The sequence below is a fragment of the Anomaloglossus baeobatrachus genome, chromosome 1 (genome assembly GCF_048569485.1).
Source record: "Anomaloglossus baeobatrachus isolate aAnoBae1 chromosome 1, aAnoBae1.hap1, whole genome shotgun sequence".
NCBI lineage: Eukaryota > Metazoa > Chordata > Amphibia > Anura > Aromobatidae > Anomaloglossus > Anomaloglossus baeobatrachus.
In genome coordinates this window covers 976,285,048-976,304,408 of record NC_134353.1, presented here as the reverse complement: position 1 = coordinate 976,304,408, position 19,361 = coordinate 976,285,048, and the positions used below count along the sequence as shown (strand labels likewise).

Genomic DNA, 19,361 nt, shown 5'->3' with positions numbered 1-19,361 from the left:
GAGAGACAGAAGATGGGAGGATGGAGAGTGCAGTCACTGAGCGCTCCTGCGGTGATTTTGCGGTTCTGGTGACACCTCGTTGGCAGAGCAGCAGCTTCTCTTCCGGGCTGCTCTGTTGACAGGGCGTTGCTACCAATGTCATGCTGGTTAACAGCCAGCTCCCTGCTGCCTAACTGTAGGGAGCCAACTGTCAGTCAGAAAGCCTTGTACAGCTGCCGGGGAGAGGAGCTGCTCCGCTGATGAATGTTGGAGGATTGCTGGCAGGAGTGGTCCCTGACCGCTTGGTGCCGGGTAGAACGGGCAGGTAGTCAGCAGTCTTGCCTGTTAGTTTCTTAGAGAACCAACCACCAGGATTTTCTATATGAAGTTACGGCAGTACCACCCTGGCCCTCGGATGCTGTATCCAGGCACACCTGTTGTAGAAAGATCGGATGCTCGGCTGCTGAGATATCTGTAATTAAAGCTCCAGAAATGCCCTGCGCTTTGATTGGTGGCGTCTTGGCGTGTGCAGCGGTGCGATCCGAAGCCTCGATGTATATTTATCCTCCTGCATCCTCCTTGGTATGCGCTTCAATGAGGGCCTTCGTGGGTCAGGTCTTCGCTGTATATCCCTCCTCCTGCGTCCTCTATGACCTGTGCAGCCTTCGTGGGTCAGGTCCTTGCTGTATATCCCTCCTCCTGCGTCCTCTATGACATGTGCAGCCTTTGTGGGCCGGGTCCTCGCTGTATATCCCTCCTCCTGCGTCCTCTATGACCTGTGCAGCCTTCGTGGGTCAGGTCCTCGCTGTATATCCCTCCTCCTGCCTCGCTGTATATCCCTCCTCCTGCGTCCTCTATGACATGTGCAGCCTTTGTGGGTCAGGTCCTCGCTGTATATCCCTTCTGCGCTGCGTCCTCTATGACGTGCAGCCTTCGTGGGTCAGGTCCTCGCTGTATATCCCTCCTCCTGCATCCTCTATTACATATGCAGCATTTGTGGGTCAGGTCTTCGCTGTATATCCCTCCTCCTGCGTCCTCTATGACATGTGCAGCCTTTGTGGGTCAGGTCTTCGCTGTATATCCCTCCTCCTGCGTCCTCTATGACCTGTGCAGCCTTCGTGGGTCAGGTCCTCGCTGTATATCTCTCCTCCTGCGTCCTCTATGACATGTGCAGCATTGGTGGGTCAGGTCCTCGCTGTATATCCCTCCTCCTGCGTCCTCTATGACCTGTGCAGCCTTCGTGGGCCAGGTCCTCGCTGTATATCCCTCCTCCCGCGTCCTCTATGACCTGTGCAGCCTTTGTGGGTCAGGTCCTCGCTATATATCCCTCCTCCTGCGTCCTCTATGACCTGTGCAGCCTTCGTGGGCCAGGTCCTCGCTATATATCCCTCCTCCCGCGTCCTCTATGACATGTGCAGCCTTTGTGGGTCAGGTCCTCGCTGTATATCCCTCCTCCTGCGTCCTCTATGACATGTGCAGCCTTAGTAGCTGAAGTAATCTATACATTAACCTCCACTAAAAGCCGAGCTTCTCAGATCAGGAACAGAACAGACATTTATAGCATATTCAACAACCAAATTCTTATGAAAAAATATTCTGCACAGAACACTGGACCCGATTTTATTATATACTGTGCTAACCAGAAGTTCCATCCACTCTATACAGACACAGCTGCAGGGTTTTCCTCCGCTCTCTATACAGACACATCTGCAGGTTTTTCCCTCCGCTCTCTATACAGACACATCTGCAGGTTTTTCCCTCCGCTCTCTATACAGACACATCTGCAGGTTTTTCCCTCCGCTCTCTATACAGACACATCTGCAGGTTTTTCCCTCCGCTCTCTATACAGACACATCTGCAGGTTTTTTCCCTCCGCTCTCTATACAGACACATCTGGAGGTTTTCCCTCCGCTCTCTATACAGACACATCTGCAGGTTTTCCCTCCGCTCTCTATGCAGACACATCTGCAGGTTTTCCCTCCGCTCTCTATACAGACACATCTGCAGGTTTTTCCCTCCGCTCTCTATACAGACACACATCTGCAGGTTTTCCCTCCGCTCTCTATACAAACACATCTGCAGGTCTCCCCCGCTTTATATAAAGAAACATCTACTTCAAGAGGAACCTGAAGACCCACCTCTTCCAATAAGCCTACAACCTACAATAACCCTCAGTCCGGTACACCACTGCACAACCAGCTCTGTCCTCACCTCTTGTACCATCACCCGTTCCCTGTAGACTGAGCCCTCGCGGGCAGGGTCCTCTCTCCTCCTGTAGATTGTGAGCCCTCGCGGGCAGGGTCCTCTCTTCCCCTGTAGACTGAGCCCCTGCAGGCAGGGACCTCTCTCCCCCTGTAGACTGAGCCCCTGCAGGCAGGGACCTCTCTCCCCCTGTAGACTGAGCCCTCGCGGGCAGGGACCTCTCTCCCCCTGTAGACTGAGCCCTCGCGGCCAGGGTCTTCTCTCCTCCTGTAGACTGTGAGCCCTCGCGGGCAGGGACATCTCTCCCCCTGTAGACTGTGAGCCCTCGCGGGCAGGGACATCTCTCCCCCTGTAGACTGTGAGCCTTCGCGGGCAGGGACCTCTCTCCCCCTGTAGACTGTGAGCCCTCGCGGGCAGGGACCTCTCTCCCCCTGTAGACTGTGAGCCCTCGCGGGCAGGGACCTCTCTCCCCCTTTAGACTGTAAGCCCTCGCGGGCAGGGTCCTCTCTCCCCCTGTAGACTGTGAGCCCTCGCGGGCAGGGACCTCTCTCCCCCTGTAGACTGTGAGCCCTCGCGGGCAGGGTCCTCTCTCCCCCTGTAGACTGAGCCCCTGCAGGCAGGGACCTCTCTCTCCCTGTAGACTGAGCCCTCGCGGGCAGGGTCCTCTCTCCTCCTGTAGACTGTGAGCCCTCGCGGGCAGGGTCCTCTCTCCTCCTGTAGACTGTGAGCCCTCGCGGGCAGGGTCGTCTCTCCCCCTGTAGACTGTGAGCCCTCGCGGGCAGGGTCCTCTCTCCTCCTGTTCCAGTCTGTTTTGTACTGTTAATGATTGTTGTACTAGTTTTTATGTATGCCCTCTTTCACTTGTAAAGCGCCATGGAATAAATGGTGCTATAATAATAACACTGGGGAACAATTTGAAAAAAAATTTGTTGAGTTAGGTTTTTCAGCTGATTTATACTAAAATTGTCATGTTGATTCCAAAAATGTAGTCAGTTTTTTTCTATCACGTCAAGTTTTTCCTCCTCAACTTCCCTGCCAAAGAAGCAGAATTGCACTGATTTCTGTAATAAGACTTATCTGAGTACAATTCGACTCATATAGAGCTACGTGGCAAATTGTAAGAGTAGGCACAGCTGAGACAGTGGTGAGAGGTGAGTGCAGCTCCCAATACCTCATAATTATCAATATCTTTACACAAAAAATGTATCATACTTGGAATAAATAGGATTTGGGATATATTTTCTCTTTTCATTGGGCGCTTAGTTGTAATTTATATATCTTTTATGATTTTTTTTGTTAGTTTTCAAAGCTTGTAACTTTCCATCTCAGTGTTTTATTTACTTATGTACATATTTCCTTTGTTTCGGATCATGTCTGCTCCTTCTTCCTCTCGTCGTAAATGCCTAAACAACCCTGACTCCTTCTGCTATATTTGTGGTGTTTTCACCAGTTCAAAGGGCAAACATCAGTGCATTTGTCAAACAAGCATATTTTGCATATTTTAAAGTAAAGCTGGTGTCACACATAACGGCATCACTGTTACGTCACCATTTTCTGTGACGTAGCAGCGACCTTGTAAGTCGCTGTTATGATCGCTGCTTAGCTGTCAAACACAGCGACGCAGCAGCGATCATAACGTCGCTACATGTGCAGAGAGCAGGGAGCCGCGCACACTGCTTAGCGCTGGCTCCTTGCTCTCCTAGCTACAGTACACATCGGGTTAATTAACCCGATGTGTACTGCAGCTACATGTCACAGTGCAGGGAGCCGCGCACACTGCTTAGCGCTGGCTCCTTGCTCTCCTAGCTACTGTACACATAGGGTTAATTACCCGATGCATACTGCAGCTACATGTGCACAGAGCAGGAGCCAGCACTAGCAGCAAGAGCGGCGGAGGCTGGTAACGAAGGTAAATATCGGATAACCAGGACAAGGTCTTCCCTTGGTTACCCGATGTTTACAGTGGTTACAGCTTTCCGCAGCTGCCAGACGCCGGCTCCTGCTCCCTGCTCGCTTCATTTCGTCGCTCTCTCGCTGTCACACACAGCGATGTGTGCTTCACAGCGGGAGAGCGACAACGAAAAAATGAAGCAGGACATTCAGCAACGATCTCACAGCAGGGGCCAGCTGGATGTCACACACAGCGACGGGACGTCGCTGCAACGTCACAGAAAATGGTGACGTAGCAGCGACGTCGTTGTCGCTGTGTGTGACACCACCTTAAAACTCGGTGATCAAGATAAGCCATGGGCCCCTCACATAGTGTGCAAGCAGTGTGTCGAGAGTATACGGATGTGCACCAAAGGAACACGTGAAAAGTTGGCATTTGGTATCCCCATGGTGTGGAGAGAGCAAAAAAGTCATTCCACAGACTGTTACTTCTGTTTAGTGAAAACATCAGGATTTAACAGGAAAAATAAAAGTAAAATAGAATCTCCAAATCTCCCGTCAGCGATCAGACCAATGCCTCATTCAGCTGAAATTCCAGAGCCAGTGAGCAGCGACCATCTCTAGAAGTTCTGAGTGATGTTGAGGAACACAGTGACAGCAATGATGCAGAATGTGACATTCACAAGGATTCAGTGTGTAAGGGATCTGATCAGCACGAGTTAATGATTTAGCATGTGAATTGGGCTTATCAAAAAAAAGCTTCAGAATTACCAGCATCAAGGCTGAAGGAGAACAGTTACTTGAACAAGGAGCGAAGGTATCATACTTTCGTACTAGAGAAAGTACATTTTTGCAGCACTTTCGGTGTGACAGCGGTTTTGTGTTTTGCCCTAATATTCCTGGTTTACTACAAGAATTAGGGCTTTCAATGTACTATCCAAATGAATGGCGACTGTTTATTGATAGCTCAAAGCGGAGTCTTAAGTGTGTCCTTCTACACAATGGCAATTTATTTGGTGCAGTCCCTATTGGGCATTCTGTCTCTCTTCGTGAAGAACATGGAGATGTAAAGAGAGTTATTGAGTTATTGAAATATGACACACAATATTGGATCATCTGTGTTGACCTTAAAATGGTTTGCATCCTTCTTGGTCAGCAACGTGGGTACACAAAGTATCCCTGCTTTCTCTGTATGTGGGATAGCAGAGCTCGAGAAAAGCATTGGGTTGAGTCGAATTGGCCTCCAAGATCTGGTCTTAAACCTGGAGATCCTAACATTTTTCATCAGCCACTTGTTGACAGGAAGAATATACTATTCCCACCTCTGCACATAAAACTAGGTCTCATGAAGCAATTTGTAAAAGCATTGCCAACTGACGGTGACTGTTTTAAGTACATCATGTTGGCACTTCCTGGACTGTCCATTGAAAAAAAATCAAGGCTGGTGTGTTTGATGGTCCACAAATTCGACAGCTCATCAAAGATGAACATTTCACCGGGACTATGTCAGATCTTGAGAAGAATGCTTGGTTATCATTCAAAGACGTCGTCAAGAACTTTCTTGGAAATACACGTGCAAGTAATTACAAAGAAATTGTTCAGAAACTATTGGAGAGCTACAAAGCGCTTGGTTGCAACATGAGTATTAAACTACATTTTCTGCATTGCCATCTTGCCAACTTTCCGGAAAATCTTGGTGCTGTTAGCGATGAGCAAGGTGAACGATTTCACCAAGATTTGAAGGTTATGGAAGCCCGTTACCAGGGTAGATGGGATGTACATATGATGGCTGACTATTGCTGGAGCATCAAACGTGATTGTCCTCAAGGTAAACACTCCAGAAAAAGCTATAACTGTACATTTTTATCTTACATACTTGCGTATATATATATATATATATATATATATATATATATATATATATATATATATATATATAATCTCCTTTGTAAAAAACATGATAGTGTTAAAAAACCTATTTGTCATGCCTATTTCTTATATATTTCATTTTTTGTTCATATTTGTACTATTTAAAAAAAACCAAAAAAAAACCCACTTTTTAGGTACAGTAGTTTACATATTTTTGAGACGACAAAAATCCTATAGTTCAAAAACTTGACCTGATAGAGAAAAACTGAGATCATTTCTGGATTCAGCATCCAGAAATTAATTAAGAACAGTTGTCTGACCTAACTCCTAAAAAATTGCGTTCCCCAGTGTTATCTGTGAGAATGTTTTCAGGCATTTTTATTCTTTTCTGCAAAGTCAGACGTTTCCATACACTAAGAGTACTGTGCCTTTAAACAATATGGGACCGTCCATATGATGATGTCATGTTTTTGGAAGCTTCTGATAGGTTTATTGGCCACATTTGAGTTAAGTAGAGACACACCTGTGGATGTATTTTACTGCACACCTCAAACACACGGCTTCTTTGTGTAGCATCATGGGAAAGTCAAAAGAAATCAGCCAAGATCTCACGAAGAGAATTGTGGACTTGCACCAGTCTGGTTCATCCTTGGGTGAAATTTCCAGATACCTGAAGGTGCCTCGTTCATCTGTTCAAACAATTAGATACAAGTACAAACAAGATGGGACTGTCCAGCCATCATACAGCTCAGGAAGGAGACGGGTTCTGTGCACCAGAGATGAACGTGCTTTGGTCAGACATGTGCAGATCAACCCAAGAACAAAAGCAGAAGACCTTGTGAAGATGCTGGCGGAAGCTGGTAACATTGTGTCACTATCCACAGTGACACGAGTCCTGTATCAACCTGGGCTGAAAAGCCACTCTGCCAGGAAGAAGTCATTACTCCAAAAGAAACCAGGAAAAAGCCAGATTAATGGTGGTAAATGCAACCGGAACAAAGAGCTTAATATGTGGAGTCGTCCTGGGGTCTGACGAAACTAACATTGCACTGGTTGGCCATAATGACCATCGTTACGTTTGGAGGAAAAAGGGAGAAGTTTTGAAGACTAAGTACACCATACCAACTGTGACACACGGGGGCAGCATCATGTTGTGGGGCTGTTTTGCTGCAGGAGGGACTGGTGACTTCACAATATAGATGGTATCATGAGGAGAGAAGATTGTGGCCATACTGAAGAACATCTCAAAAAATCAGCCAGGAACTTACAGCTTGGGCGGAAATGGGTCTTCCAAACAGACAATGACCCGAAGCTACTGCCAAACTGGTTACACAGGGGCTTAAGGAGAACAAAGTCAATGTTTTGGAGTGGCCATCACAAAGCCCTGATCTCAATCCTATGGAAAATGTATGGACAAAGATGAATAGGCCGGAGCGAGCGGCGACCTCCAAACATTGCTCCTGACAGATCTGGTGGAGCTGAGCAATCGGCCCAAATTCCACCAACTATTGTGAGAAGCTTCTGGAAGGATCCAAAACGATTCACCTAAGTCACACAGTGTAAGGGCAGTGCCACCAAATACTAATGACCTGGAGGGAAAACCTGCAGATGTGTCTGTATAGAGAGCGGAGGGAAAAACCTGCAGATGTCTATATAGAGAGCGGAGGGAAAAACCTGCAGATGTCTGTATAGAGAGCAGAGGGAAAAACCTGCAGATGTGTGTCTATAGAGAGCGGAGGGAACAACATGCAGATGTGTCTGTATAGAGCGCTGAAAGAAAAACCTGCAGATGTGTCTATAAAACAAATTTTCAGCCAAAATTCATATATCAGACTAGAGGAAATTAATTTCAGTGGTCACTCAAAGTGAGAAATAGTACCACCACCCCATAGTCACAGTAGAATGGATATTAAGCTGATTCTAGAAGTAATATACCACCAATTCACACACAAAGAATCAGAAACCAGGATATAAGCGTATAAATCTTTATTGAGAACAAAGATATAACACAAATGGGGTGTAATAATAAGAGTGCACAGGGTGGCGTACCAGAGTGGTAGAGAAAATGTGTCCGGTTTATAAATAGTGAAGCTGTATAAAGCCTAAGGGTAAAAAACGCCTAATCCACAGAATAAGTCAGACATTCATGACCCTGTGGAAAGTGAAATGACCCAAAATGGCATAAATAGGAAAACAAATACAAAACCGGAGATCACCTTACTCACCGCAGAGATGGCGCCAGGTCCCGCCTACACACGTTTCGACTCTAAGTACACCCCCCCGGACAGCCTGTACATCCCTCCCCCCCCCCCAGAGACGGCCTGTAGACCGCCATTCCCAGAGACGGCCTGTACACCCCCCTTCCCAGAGACGGCCTGTACACACCCCCCTCCCCCCCGGACGGCTTGTACACCCTTCCCCCCCCCCCACCCCCCAGACAGGAGCCTTGTCTTACTGAAGGTCTTCTGGGTGCTCATTCTCATCTCTCTGTTTCCTCTCTGCAGATGGAGTTCCCATCTCCGCTGTTTCCCAGCTTCTTCCAGCAGGGCTCCATAGATCAAGAGGCTGCCGATGTCACTTCTGTCCTGGGATGGGGACAATATGGCCCTGTGGTGGAAAGTGTCAGAGATCCCCACAAGGTGAGTGTATATGGAGTTTCAGCTTGTTATGGGGTTTTTCTCAGCCTGAGTCATGTGGTCCAGGAGACTAGATCCTAATATGTGAGGGGCTGTTAGCAGGAGGCCGTAAAGGGCTGCTGGTGGAGGTGGGCCGTGAGGGGCTGCTGGAAGAGGTGGGCCATAAGGAGCTGCAGATGGCAGTGGCGGTGAACCGTGTGGGGCTGCACATGGTGGCAGTGCTGGGCTATGGGGGGGATGCACATGGTGGCGGTGGACTGTGGGGGTCTGCAGATGGCTGCTGTGGGGAGGTGGCAGTGGGGGTCTGCCGATGGCTGCTGTGGGGAGGTGGCAGTGGGGGGCTGCAGATGGCGGCTGTGGGGAGGTGGCAGTGGGGGGGCTGCAGATGGCGGCTGTGGGGAGGTGGCAGTGGGGGTCTACAGATGGCTGCTGTTGGGACGTGGCAGTGGGGGGCTGCAGATGGCGTCGTCAGGCAGTGGGTGGTGCTGGTGGCACATCACTGGTGGAGTCCAGGCGTCACCGCACAGGTTACACTATTCATATCTACTGATCTCTGCTCCTGTGAAGGAGGTGAGTATATGAGCAGATATCCAGTACAGCCTTGATGAGCGGTGTGGGGGGAAGGGAGCCCTCGCCCCATTTGCCCTTGTACCTGTCTTGTGGTGGATATTCGCACCATCCGTGCACCGCAGCAGCTGATGTTATCACTGCCTTACATGTGACTATATTATATTGTGCCATATAGCGGTTGGCCGTGTACAGAGCGCACAACTGTCTGTAGAGAAGAACAAACATCTCTGCACCTACCGTTCATTAACTGATCAAACTGCCTGTATCTGCCCCAAAGCGGAAAATCCTGCCATGATTTCTGCAGTATTACACCCGGAGGAGGTTGTAGTGTTATATCCCATCACCTGTCTGCAGTGATATCTGCAGTATTACACCCGGAGGAGGTTGTAGTGTTATATCCCATCACCTGTCTGCAGTGATATCTGCAGTATTACACCCGGGGGAGGCTGTAGTGTTATATCCCATCACCTGTCTGCAGTGATATCTGCAGTATTACACCCGGGGGAGGCTGTAGTGTTATATCCCATCCACCTGTCTGCAGTGATATCTGTAGTATTACTCCCGGAGGAGGCTGTAGTGTTATATCCCATCACCTGTCTGCAGTGATATCTGCAGTATTACTCCCGGGGGAGGCTGTAGTGTTATATCCCATCACCTGTCTGCAGTGATATCTGCAGTATTACACCCGGGGGAGGCTGTAGTGTTATATCCCATCCACCTGTCTGCAGTGATATCTGTAGTATTACTCCCGGAGGAGGCTGTAGTGTTATATCCCATCACCTGTCTGCAGTGATATCTGCAGTATTACACCCGGAGGAGGTTGTAGTGTTATATCCCATCACCTGTCTGCAGTGATATCTGCAGTATTACACCCGGGGGAGGCTGTAGTGTTATATCCCATCCACCTGTCTGCAGTGATATCTGCAGTATTACACCCGGGGGAGGCTGTAGTGTTATATCCCATCACCTGTCTGCAGTGATATCTGCAGTATTACACCCGGGGGAGGCTGTAGTGTTATATCTTATCCACCTGTCTGCACTGATATCTGTAGTATTACTCCCGGAGGAGGCTGTAGTGTTATATCCCATCACCTGTCTGCAGTGATATCTGCAGTATTACACCCGGAGGAGGTTGTAGTGTTATATCCCATCACCTGTCTGCAGTGATCTCTGCAGTATTACACCCGGAGGAGGTTGTAGTGTTATATCCCATCACCTGTCTGCAGTGATATCTGTAGTATTACTCCCGGAGGAGGCTGTAGTGTTATATCCCATCACCTGTCTGCAGTGATATCTGCAGTATTACACCCGGAGGAGGCTGTAGTGTTATATCCCATCACCTGTCTGCAGTGATATCTGCAGTATTACACCCGGAGGAGGTTGTAGTGTTATATCCCATCACCTGTCTGCAGTGATATCTGTAGTATTACTCCCGGAGGAGGCTGTAGTGTTATATCCCATCACCTGTCTGCAGTGATATCTGCAGTATTACACCCGGAGGAGGCTGTAGTGTTATATCCCATCACCTGTCTGCAGTGATATCTGCAGTATTACACCCGGGGGAGGTTGTAGTGTTATATCCCATCACCTGTCTGCAGTGATATCTGCAGTATTACACCCGGGGGAGGCTGTAGTGTTATATCCCATCACCTGTCTGCAGTGATATCTGCAGTATTACACCCGGAGGAGGCTGTAGTGTTATATCCCATCACCTGTCTGCAGTGATATCTGCAGTATTACACCCGGGGGAGGCTGTAGTGTTATATCTTCTCCACCTGTCTGCAGTGATATCTGCAGTATTACACCCGGAGGAGGTTGTAGTGTTATATCCCATCACCTGTCTGCAGTGATATCTGCAGTATTACACCCGGGGGAGGCTGTAGTGTTATATCCCATCACCTGTCTGCAGTGATATCTGCAGTATTACACCCGGAGGAGGCTGTAGTGTTATATCCCATCACCTGTCTGCAGTGATATCTGCAGTATTACACCCGGGGGAGGTTGTAGTGTTATATCCCATCACCTGTCTGCAGTGATATCTGCAGTATTACACCCGGGGGAGGCTGTAGTGTTATATCCCATCACCTGTCTGCAGTGATATCTGCAGTATTACACCCGGAGGAGGCTGTAGTGTTATATCCCATCACCTGTCTGCAGTGATATCTGCAGTATTACACCCGGGGGAGGCTGTAGTGTTATATCTTCTCCACCTGTCTGCAGTGATATCTGCAGTATTACACCCGGAGGAGGTTGTAGTGTTATATCCCATCACCTGTCTGCAGTGATATCTGCAGTATTACACCCGGGGGAGGCTGTAGTGTTATATCCCATCACCTGTCTGCAGTGATATCTGCAGTATTACACCCGGAGGAGGCTGTAGTGTTATATCCCATCACCTGTCTGCAGTGATATCTGCAGTATTACACCCGGAGGAGGCTGTAGTGTTATATCCCATCACCTGTCTGCAGTGATATCTGCAGTATTACACCCGGGGGAGGCTGTAGTGTTATATCCAATCCACCTGTCTGCAGTGATATCTGCAGTATTACTCCCGGAGGAGGCTGGTGGATGAGATATAACACTACAGCCTCCTCCGGGAGTAATACTGCAGATATCACTGCAGACAGGTGATGGGATATAACACTACAGCCTCCTCCGGGTGTAATACTGCAGATATCACTGCTCGACAGGTGATGGGATATAACACTACAGCCTCCTCCGGGTGTAATACTGCAGATATCACTGCAGACAGGTGGATGGGATATAACACTACAGCCTCCTCCGGGTGTAATACTGCAGATATCACTGCAGACAGGTGATGGGATATAACACTACAGCCTCCTCCGGGTGTAATACTGCAGATATCACTGCAGACAGGTGGATGGGATATAACACTACAGCCTCCTCCGGGTGTAATACTGCAGATATATCCCATCACCAGTCTGCAGTGATATCTGCAGTATTACTCCCGGAGGAGGCTGTAGTGTTATATCCCATCACCTGTCTGCAGTGATATCTGCAGTATTACACCCGGAGGAGGCTGTAGTGTTATATCCCATCACCTGTCTGCAGTGATATCTGCAGTATTACACCCGGAGGAGGTTGTAGTGTTATATCCCATCACCTGTCTGCAGTGATATCTGTAGTATTACTCCCGGAGGAGGCTGTAGTGTTATATCCCATCACCTGTCTGCAGTGATATCTGCAGTATTACACCCGGAGGAGGCTGTAGTGTTATATCCCATCACCTGTCTGCAGTGATATCTGCAGTATTACACCCGGGGGAGGTTGTAGTGTTATATCCCATCACCTGTCTGCAGTGATATCTGCAGTATTACACCCGGGGGAGGCTGTAGTGTTATATCCCATCACCTGTCTGCAGTGATATCTGCAGTATTACACCCGGAGGAGGCTGTAGTGTTATATCCCATCACCTGTCTGCAGTGATATCTGCAGTATTACACCCGGGGGAGGCTGTAGTGTTATATCTTCTCCACCTGTCTGCAGTGATATCTGCAGTATTACACCCGGAGGAGGTTGTAGTGTTATATCCCATCACCTGTCTGCAGTGATATCTGCAGTATTACACCCGGGGGAGGCTGTAGTGTTATATCCCATCACCTGTCTGCAGTGATATCTGCAGTATTACACCCGGAGGAGGCTGTAGTGTTATATCCCATCACCTGTCTGCAGTGATATCTGCAGTATTACACCCGGGGGAGGTTGTAGTGTTATATCCCATCACCTGTCTGCAGTGATATCTGCAGTATTACACCCGGGGGAGGCTGTAGTGTTATATCCCATCACCTGTCTGCAGTGATATCTGCAGTATTACACCCGGAGGAGGCTGTAGTGTTATATCCCATCACCTGTCTGCAGTGATATCTGCAGTATTACACCCGGGGGAGGCTGTAGTGTTATATCTTCTCCACCTGTCTGCAGTGATATCTGCAGTATTACACCCGGAGGAGGTTGTAGTGTTATATCCCATCACCTGTCTGCAGTGATATCTGCAGTATTACACCCGGGGGAGGCTGTAGTGTTATATCCCATCACCTGTCTGCAGTGATATCTGCAGTATTACACCCGGAGGAGGCTGTAGTGTTATATCCCATCACCTGTCTGCAGTGATATCTGCAGTATTACACCCGGAGGAGGCTGTAGTGTTATATCCCATCACCTGTCTGCAGTGATATCTGCAGTATTACACCCGGGGGAGGCTGTAGTGTTATATCCAATCCACCTGTCTGCAGTGATATCTGCAGTATTACTCCCGGAGGAGGCTGGTGGATGAGATATAACACTACAGCCTCCTCCGGGAGTAATACTGCAGATATCACTGCAGACAGGTGATGGGATATAACACTACAGCCTCCTCCGGGTGTAATACTGCAGATATCACTGCTCGACAGGTGATGGGATATAACACTACAGCCTCCTCCGGGTGTAATACTGCAGATATCACTGCAGACAGGTGGATGGGATATAACACTACAGCCTCCTCCGGGTGTAATACTGCAGATATCACTGCAGACAGGTGATGGGATATAACACTACAGCCTCCTCCGGGTGTAATACTGCAGATATCACTGCAGACAGGTGGATGGGATATAACACTACAGCCTCCTCCGGGTGTAATACTGCAGATATATCCCATCACCAGTCTGCAGTGATATCTGCAGTATTACTCCCGGAGGAGGCTGTAGTGTTATATCCCATCACCTGTCTGCAGTGATATCTGCAGTATTACTCCCGGAGGAGGCTGTAGTGTTATATCCCATTACCTGTCTGCAGTGATATCTGCAGTATTACTCCCGGAGGAGGCTATAGTGTTATATCCCATCCACCTGTCTGCAGTGATATCTGCAGTATTACACCCGGTGGAGGCTGTAGTATTATATCCCATCCACCTGTCTGCAGTAATATCTGCAGTAATGTCACTAACTCAGTAATGTCACCCCTCTCTCCGGGTCACACAGAGACACGGAAAAAACTGTGGAAAAACAAGCGCATAGGGTCTTACCCCAATATGTGAGGGGTGGGGGTGGGGGAGTAAAACTACTCACCAGATGTAGTTGTGAGAAGCCACAACTACTGTAATCGCATGTATCACACAATCCAAGGCTGCAGCCACCAAAACGGTAGATAACAGAGAGCACAAGAGAGTGGTGTTTGATCTATTGGCGCGGCATTAAACACCACTCTCTTGTGCTCTCTGTTATCTCGGGTCACACAGAGGGCAGCACCAGACCCATAATGTCACCGGGTCACACAGAGGGCAGCGCCAGACCCAGAATGTCACCCCTCTCTCCGGATCACACAGAGGGCAGGGCCAGACCCGGAATGTCACCCCTCTCTCTGGGTCACACAGAGGGCAGCGCCAGACCCAGAATGTCACCCCTCTCTCCGGATCACACAGAGGGCAGGGCCAGACCCAGAATGTCACCCCTCTCTCTGGGTCACACAGAGGGCAGCGCCAGACCCGTAATGTCAGCCCTCTCTCCGGGTCACACAGAGGGCAGGGCCAGACCCAGAATGTCACCCCTGTCACCGGGTCACACAGAGGGCAGCGCCAGACCCGTAATGTCAGCCCTCTCTCCGGGTCACACAGAGGGCAGGGCCAGACCCGTAATGTCACCCCTCTCACCGGGTCATACAGAGGGCAGCGCCAGACCCGTAATGTCACCCCTCTCTCCGGGTCACAAAGAGGGCAGCGCCAGACCCGTAATGTCACCCCTCTCACCGGATCACACAGAGGGCAGCACCAGACCCGTAATGCCACCTGTGAGGCAAATCCCGGGATATGAAGATGAATTATGACTCCAGTCATAATCCCTCATCACTCCCTGGCAGTGCCCCCTCCCTTCTTGTTCTCAGTGTTCCACTTACACCTCCATGGCCATGTCCTGTGATATGGAGATGAGGTGGTGTGGGAACAATGGACACAGGATGACTCCCTGCCGTCACCCTGTAGTAGGAGCTGCTATCTAATTAGCAAGGCTCTGGAAGTAGCCAGACAGAACGACTCCAGTAAAAAATGGTTCATATCTCGCAAGCCATATTTCCGATAAATATGGCAACCATAAAAATGGTGTCTCCGCATGCGGACGATGCCGGCACACCCTTTTTATGGGAGCAGGACATTGGGAAATGCCCCAGGCGTGATATCAGCCAATGGGGAACTGGCAGACAGGTCATGAGTCCCCTCGTTCTGTAGCTAAATTCATAACTGTCACAATGAGAGCATTGGCGTCCGCCTACGACGCTCCCAGGCAAAGTTATGGCCCATATTCCATGTTGGGATATTGTCCATAACTCAAGCCAGGGGTGGAGCAGTGCTCCCTGTGAGGTCACGAAGGTAGGAGGGGACCTGGACTTGCCCAGGTTGATAACCCTACTTCGGCCATTTTCCAGTGTTCTTTTCGCTGGGGGCACGTGTAGGAAACATCTGTGGGAAGGATCCTAGAAACCTGGGTACAGCGCCCCCCTGTGGCCAGACGCAACAAGGTAACTGCTGGAACTGTGTATGCCTGTTTGTAACCCATGCTTTGATTGTAACTGTACTCTGACATATGTATATTCTGTAGATTCCCTATTGTATATATTGTAGTTTCTAGTGTGCTTTAGGCTGATTAAATTATATAATTAATCTTGGGCTGTTCTGTTATCTCGATCTTGAATCCCACGTCTGTGTGTTCGGCTAATAGTTACCGTAAATCGGTTGGTGGCAGCGAATTGTGCCAAGGATTATTGTGGGGAGGCCAGTGAGATTCGGGGAGATTTTATATATTCCGCCCGCGGAGGTCGGGGGAATATATACCTTACTCTCACCGGGGACCCTTCAATAATCGGCATAAGTAGTATAGCGGCCTCCTTGCTTATTGTCGGGCAATTCCATAATTGGCCTGACTATAAGAGGGGCGCTAGAGAGCGCGTCACGTGCTCTGTCTGTCGGTCGGGAGGTATAAAGGAGGGGTGACCCCCACTTGTTACCCCCCGATTGTGACGTACTGGTAGCCAGCGCGGGGGATTTCTGAGTGACCCCCCCGGTGGTTTGTGACATATTGGTGGCATAGCGGTGGGATCGAGATAATAGTGTGTGTGAGTGTGAGACCCATACTCCCAGACACTAAAGACTGCCTGCAGCAGCTGTGGCTGCTGGGGTCTTCAGACTAGCTCAACACTAGAGTGTCAGAGTGCAGATACTGTAAGGTGTGTGGAGGCATCAGGTGTCAGTTCTGTGTCAGTGACCAAAAGTCTGCAAGAATGGCTGATGGCACCAGGAGCAGAGCTATGCAACTGGCCAATGCTAAGGCAGGAGCCGAAGAGAGGGAGGACGGTGCTGTGGACAGCAATGAGGAGGTTGCCCACGAGTCCTCCAGGAGCTCGACGCCAGAAAACCGTTCTGCCGAGGACATTGCGCAACCTGGCACTGCTGGACAAGATGAGGAGGAGCTCACCCAAGGTTCCTCAACGAGCCAGATGCCAGCCCTCCGCTCTGAAAGGGACAGTGAATCGCCTAGCTCTGCAGCGTGCCGCAGATCACCACGTGCCATTCCACCGAGCCTGGGAGGCTCGGATAGCCTTCTTCAAATGGCTATGGCCCTTCTCCAGGCTGGAGACCAGAAGGGCTACAAGGAACTCCTGGCAGAGCGCAGGGCAGAGCGGCAGGCAGCGCGTGACGCTGAGGCTGCGGAGCGGCACGCAGAGCGTGAGGCTGCGGAGCGAGAGCGGCAGGCAGCGCGTGAAGAGCAAGAGCGAGAGCGACAGGCAGACCGTGACTACCAGCTGCAGCTAGCTCAGCTCCGGCCCTCATCAGCCACACGTGACCTTCGAGACACCAAACTTCCAAAGGTCCGTGTTGAGGACTTCCCAGTGCTGGAGAAGGATGGAGACTTGGACTCTTTCTTGACTGCTTTTGAACGGACTTGCTTGCAGCACCATCTGGACAAGGACCAGTGGGCCAAATACCTGACCCCCCGTTTAAGGGGTAAGGCCCTGGATATCCTTGGGGACTTGCCTGCTGAGGCAGATCAGGGCTACGACACCATCAAGCGGGCCCTGATCCAACAGTACAACCTCACTCCAGAGTCCTACCGCAAGAAGTTCCGGAGCCTACAGAAGGGACCAAAGGACTCCTGGGCTGACCACCGGCGGGCACTTGCCCGAGCTGCCGACCACTGGACCCAAGGCCTGCAGCTTTCCACCGGACCAGAGATCCTGGACTTGGTCATCACGGAGCAACTCTTGTGGAACTGCCCTGAGGATCTCCGCCAGTTCATCCGAGACCAGAAGCCAAAGGGGTCCACGGCTACAGCTGCCCTTGCCGATGACTACACCAACAACCGGGCCCCTGAGGCCAGGAGAGCGGCCACCAGCAGCACCTGGAGAGGGGGTAAGATGAATTCTGCGACTGCCCCACCTGCCCCTAGACTGCAGGGGGTGTCCCCCTCAACTCCCCTCTCCAGGCCCGTGGCAGAGCCAAGACGGTGCCACCAGTGCAACCTACCTGGACACTTCAAGGCCATGTGCCCTCAGCGTCCCAAGGCCCCGGCTCCGTCCCCGTCCCAAGGGCCGCCCAAGGTGTATTGTGTGGGTGGGGGTGGTGGTAGGTCCCTGGACAGCTTCCAACCTGTCACCGTCGGCCGGTCTGTGACCATAGGACTGCGAGACAGCGCCTCGGAGGTGACTCTGGTGCGGCCTGAGATGGTGTCCCCCCAAGACTTGATCCCTGGAAAAACCCTCGCTGTCTCCGGGATTGGAGGCATTGACCCGGCGCTGCCTGTTGCTGACATTTATGTGGACTGGGGCGCAGGGCGAGGGGTGAGGGAGGTGGGGGTAACTGATCGGATCCCCGCAAACGTGCTACTTGGGACAGATTTGGGGCAGATAACCTCCCAGTTTGGGCCCCAACCAAGGGCTGAACCTTCAGCCAGTACTGACATGCCTCCGGACAATGTTAATGTGTTATCTATGAATGATGTAAGGGAGGAGGGAGTGAACTCTGATATTTCTGCTTGCATAGACACCATAGACACACACTCAGCTGCAGCTGTGACAGGGGAGGGGGTCAGAGAAAGGTGTGACAATGCCTCTACAAGTAACCAGCCTGTGAGCTGGGATCTGTTGCCCTCTGCAGGGATAAGCAGAGAGCAGGGTGCTGCAGGGGGAGGACCAGTGTGTGGGGTGGGGGCTACCACAGCAAATGTGGGGTCCCCAGAGATTTCACAGCGGGGTTCTGTTGCTGCAGGGGGGGAACAGGCAGGTGAGATTGGGGCCGGTCCAGGAGCGGAAGTGCTCCCAGGTAAGATCTCGGTGCATGTTTCCCCCACAACCGGGGTGTCAGGAAGCCAGGTAGGTCTGCCTGAACCGGCGACTTGGTCAGGAACGGAGGAGGAGCAGGCACGACCCACGGTCGCAGCGGCTGTGGCCGCTGTCACCCGCAGTGGGAGTGCTGGAAGCCAAGGGGCCTCCCGGAGGGCCGATAGCTCTTCCCCTTCTGACCAAGTGGCAGCCGAGTCAGGTGGAGGCCAGGACACAGGTCCCGGGGTACTGACTGAAGATGTGACAGTCTCGTCGATTCTGGCCACATCTAGTCAGGGGTTTCAGGCAGCGTTAGAAGCTGATGACAGCCTGAAAGCTCTTAAGGAGCAGGCGGCACAGCCTCCCTCGGACTCGGACCCGGAGCGAGTGGTCTGGGACCAAGGACGGCTGTACCGGGCCACGGTCCAGCAGGGTTCACCGGAGGCGTGGCCCAGGGACCGACAGTTGGTGGTACCCTATCCGTTCCGGACGGAGTTGTTGCGGATCGCACATGAGATTCCGATGGCCGGACACCTAGGGATCGCTAAGACCAAGGCCAGGTTAAACCAGCATTTCTACTGGCCAAAAATGGGGGCCGATGTGGCTGCCTACTGCCGTTCGTGTGAAACCTGTCAGAGAGTGGGGAAGGCGGGGCCACACCCCAAAGCCCCACTAGTATCTCTGCCAATCATCGATGAGCCTTTCAGGAGGGTGGCTGTGGATCTGGTCGGCCCGCTGGCCATCCCCAGCAGCTCCGGGAAACGCTTCATACTGACGGTAGTGGACTATGCCACCCGGTACCCAGAAGCAGTGGCCTTGTCGTCCATTCGGGCTGACAAGGTGGCCACCGCATTGCTGGAGATTTTCTCCCGAGTGGGTTTTCCCCAGGAAATGCTCACTGACCGGGGGACC

The 19,361-nt window shown here is 50.9% G+C and overlaps 1 protein-coding gene across 1 annotated transcript in view; it reads left to right on the top strand.

The window, feature by feature from the left end:
• Nucleotides 1–247: 247 nt before the first annotated feature.
• TAF1C (TATA-box binding protein associated factor, RNA polymerase I subunit C) overlaps nt 248–19,361 on the top strand; it is a 96,602-nt gene continuing 77,488 nt past the window's right edge. The window contains exons 1-2 of the mRNA XM_075344160.1: nt 248–304; nt 8,445–8,579. Of these exons, the coding sequence (XP_075200275.1) occupies nt 8,445–8,579 (135 nt within the window). The 5' untranslated portion in view covers nt 248–304. The remainder of the gene's footprint in view (nt 305–8,444; nt 8,580–19,361) is intronic.